General features: G+C 38.5%; 1 protein-coding gene across 1 annotated transcript in view; it reads right to left on the bottom strand.

Moving 5' to 3' along the window:
* LOC122357281 (trichohyalin-like) overlaps nucleotides 1–3,233 on the bottom strand; it is a 5,619-nt gene extending 2,386 nt beyond the window's left edge. Inside the window, exons 1-5 of the mRNA XM_043256595.1 lie at nucleotides 3,016–3,233; nucleotides 2,440–2,583; nucleotides 1,035–1,166; nucleotides 748–948; nucleotides 81–206 (exon numbers count right to left, since the gene is read on the bottom strand). Of these exons, the coding sequence (XP_043112530.1) occupies nucleotides 81–206; nucleotides 748–948; nucleotides 1,035–1,166; nucleotides 2,440–2,583; nucleotides 3,016–3,093 (681 nt within the window). The 5' untranslated portion in view covers nucleotides 3,094–3,233. The remainder of the gene's footprint in view (nucleotides 1–80; nucleotides 207–747; nucleotides 949–1,034; nucleotides 1,167–2,439; nucleotides 2,584–3,015) is intronic.
* Between the last annotated feature and the right edge of the window lie 533 nt (nucleotides 3,234–3,766).

The raw sequence follows: 3,766 nt of genomic DNA, 5'->3' as shown, positions 1-3,766 counted from the left end.
GTGTTCTGGTGTGTTTGAGGAGTGTGTTCAGTGTGTTTGAGGAGTGTGTTCAGTGTGTTTGAGTGCTCTTTGGTCCTCACCTGCTCCTGCAGCAGTGTCATCTGTTGACGCATGTCTGTCTCTCTGCGCCGCAGACGCTTGTTCTCCTGCATCATACGTTCATGGTCCTTCTGCTCCGTTTTATAATCAGCCTCATAGATTTTAGTCTATTTGTGGATAAAGTCAAAGTCTTTTATAATTACAACAACTAAAACATCAACTAAGCGGTATTACTTTTATTACTTTTACTATTACTTATATTAGTCTTAAGTTACACCACTAAATTAACATTGTCATCATTTCTCTAATTCGTTTTGGATAAAAGAGTCTGCTAAATAATTAAATGCAAATTTAAATACGTTTACCTTCTGTTTGCCTACTCTACTAATGTATAACTCTATGAAGCTTATCATATTTGATTTGCAAATTTCTAAAGCCACTGAATTATCAAACACAATTTGTCATCTGTTTGATAGTTTAAACCTTTTAATCAAGGAAAAAGATATTGTAAAAACATTTTCTTTTTGCTGTGAAATCTTTATTGATTTTACATGCTGAAAAAGCTACTGCATTGGATTGAATATTTTTGCTCAGTTTGTGTGATGCATCAAATATATAACATATGCATTTTTTCTTTGCTATTTTGTCAGGGTTTACAGAGTATATTCTCCAAATGAGATCGAATGTTCTGATCACATGATAGCTCACCTGACACCGCAGGGCCTCCAGCTGCTCTTTAAGATCCTGAACTTCTCTTACAGGGTCAGATTGTGTCTCTGTTCCTTTTCCAGCCAGTCTGAGACTGGACCTTGTGCCAGGAGATATCCCTGGAGCTGACCTCACATCCAGAGTGGGCTTAGAACAGCCCTGGACCAGCTGAGATTCTGAGGAGCCACTGATATCTGGAGTCTTCCAAAAGAGAAAAATACAAATGTTCAGACAGATGCACCCAGTACATTGTAAGCAGTTGCTGTAAGCCGATGCTGTAAGCTCACCTGAGTTCCTCTGGTCCACTGCTGAAGATCTGTTTGGTGCAGTCGGCTCTCCAGCAGTCTGATATACTCCTGCAGATGCTGGTTTTTCTTCAGCTCCTGCATGAGTGTTTGCTCATAATATTCCCTCTTGTTCTACAGACACAAATACGAATATGTAAAAAAATGCATCTGCTTCTGAACAATTCAAGTCTAATTTTGAGCTAACCCAACCTCTGAGAAATCTGAGGGATCTGACCAATTACAGTATAATGTGATAAATGTGACATCCCTAAATAGCCACCCAAAAAATACACAAACCCTTTACAGCCAAAAGAAGAGGATTCTTTGCAAAACCTGAGATTTGGAATATGTGAAATATGTATGTAACCACAACCTCTAGCATTAGATTACTTGCAGTTGACAAACACTCATCCTAAGCTGATTTAGAATGACTATCAACACAAACAATCAACCCTGTCCACTGACAGACCACAAGATCCTAAGAGCTGTGTTACAGGGCTTTAGTGTCCTGGAGCGTGTGAGCTTCATCAGGGATCAGGGTTATCCTGCACACAGACACCATGCAGAGCAATCTTCTCAACTAATTACTCCAATATCCTCTGGCTTTCTTCAAATATGAAGTGCTCCAGATGTAATAAATCAGGTGAGAGGTGACTCATCACACATATTGCTTTTCTCATCTCACAGAACCAAGTTAAGTTAGGGAAATGTTATTTCTGGACTGAGAATGATCAAAAACATTCCATTTAAATGTTTTAAACATTTCTTGTATGTTTTAAGTTCTTCATTCTTACACAAATGTCAAATGCATAATTCAGTTTTATTATTGCTCAAACATTGTGGGAACATTACATTTGAAAGAAGAAATGGTGCTACATTCAAAAGTGCATTTCCATAATCTTTACAAAACAATAAAATTGAATGTTCTCCCAACATTCACGTAAGCAAGAAAATACCTTATTCAGCATAATTTCTAAACCATATTTTCATCGAACAAAACTACAACCAAAAAAAATTGACTGGCTAATGGCAATGTCAGAGTTTTCTACTGTCTCTAGTGTCTAGTTTTGGAAACTGCAGTGATGTGCACTTATTAGTATGCATTTCATGTTTCGCTAAAAACGCACCCAGGTACTTAATTACCCAGAGTAATTAATGACAGAATTTCACTTAAGATTTAGATCAGATATAAACAGCTTCACAAAATGGCAGAAAACAAAACAATGTCCAAAAACCAAACAGATCCAGCCAGTGGTGCAGGAACCGTTGGCTGAACCGTTCACAGACCGTCTTGCCAGGTAAACTAACAATATTTGCAATCCTGTTTAGAGACACTAAAAATACACATTTGGCCTTTGAAGCAGCGTTGCAGTAAGAGTTTAAGAGTGTGTTTCTGCCCACATACCTGTTCATGCTCTACTTTAAGCAGCAGTCGGCTGTTGAGCTGTTTGAGGGCCCTGCTCTCCTCCTCGAGGGCCGCCACACGCTGCTGGAGGCCCACACTCGTGCTGTGATAGATATGATCCCACTCCTCGTTCAGCTTCATCAGCTGACACACACACACACACACACACACAGACAATTTCAATAACTTAACATGCAAAAAGAGTGAAATACACTATTCCTTTATTTGGTCTAAGTGTGACACCTTCTGGAGAAAGTGTGTAACAGAAACCATGTTTGTTTTTTTTAGAATGTTAAATGAAATGCAATTAGAATTCAATGGTCTGTGCTGCTGTATTTCTAAAAAATAATATTATTTTTAGTTTTTTTTCTTTTTAAGGTGAACTCAAGAATATACAGCACAATTACAGAAAGGTATGTTGGACTGGTTCACGAATATGGAAGCAGAAAGCATGTTTGTTTTCCAGTTGATGTAAATGCATCTTTTTCTCCTACTGATGTTTGTAGTTTGTAGTCTGACTCTGTGGCTGCTTGTGAAAAATGATTTGTGAGGGTCACAGCTGGCGCTTTGTTCTACCTCTTTGTTAAGTCTCCGGAGTTCAGTGTTTTTGTTGAGGAGCTGAAGCTTCTCCTCATCAGAGGAGGTGATTGACATGCTCTCTGTGATGAGGGTTAACTGCTCCTCGCCAGAGAGAAGAGATTCGCCCTGAGCCGCCTCCTCCTCCACCGGCCTACAACACAACACATCGTTTTTGTATACTATGCACACTTCATTTTCTATCACCCTACACCAGCCCACACAGAAAATTTAACTAGCTGCTAATTAACATGCATATTACTGGAATTATTAGTAGTAATTAAGCACATATTAATGCTTTATTCTACACGACCTTATTGTAATTCCTAATCTTACCCAATACGTACACTGCAAACTAGGAATTTATTGGGCGGGAAAGCTATAGTGAATACATGTTCCTTATTCTACAGTGTGACCACAATACCCTATTTTTAAGCTTGTCTTCTCACAGGCTTCCTGTTGTGCAGGTTCCTTTCACTCTTGACTAACCCTAACCTTCAGACAAAGCTGCAGGCATGTTTAGAACCGATCAATTAACATCATTAAGACCCATCAAGATGTTGTTTTCCACACGAGGACATTTGCGCAGTGCTTTTTGGATTTTTTTTAATTCTTGTGAAAATCCTCTTGAGAACAGCTTACATGAGACGGGCCACACCACACGTATTACATGTTAATAAAAAGTAATTATGGCAGCAATTATAATTAGTATGTGAAGCTGCTCCACTAAATGATAACAAATTAAATACAT

This window comes from Puntigrus tetrazona, chromosome 14, assembly GCF_018831695.1.
Source record: "Puntigrus tetrazona isolate hp1 chromosome 14, ASM1883169v1, whole genome shotgun sequence".
In the NCBI taxonomy this organism is placed as follows: domain Eukaryota; kingdom Metazoa; phylum Chordata; class Actinopteri; order Cypriniformes; family Cyprinidae; genus Puntigrus; species Puntigrus tetrazona.
The sequence above is the reverse complement of the archived record's forward strand: the minus strand, read 5'-3'. Positions and strand labels throughout refer to the sequence as shown.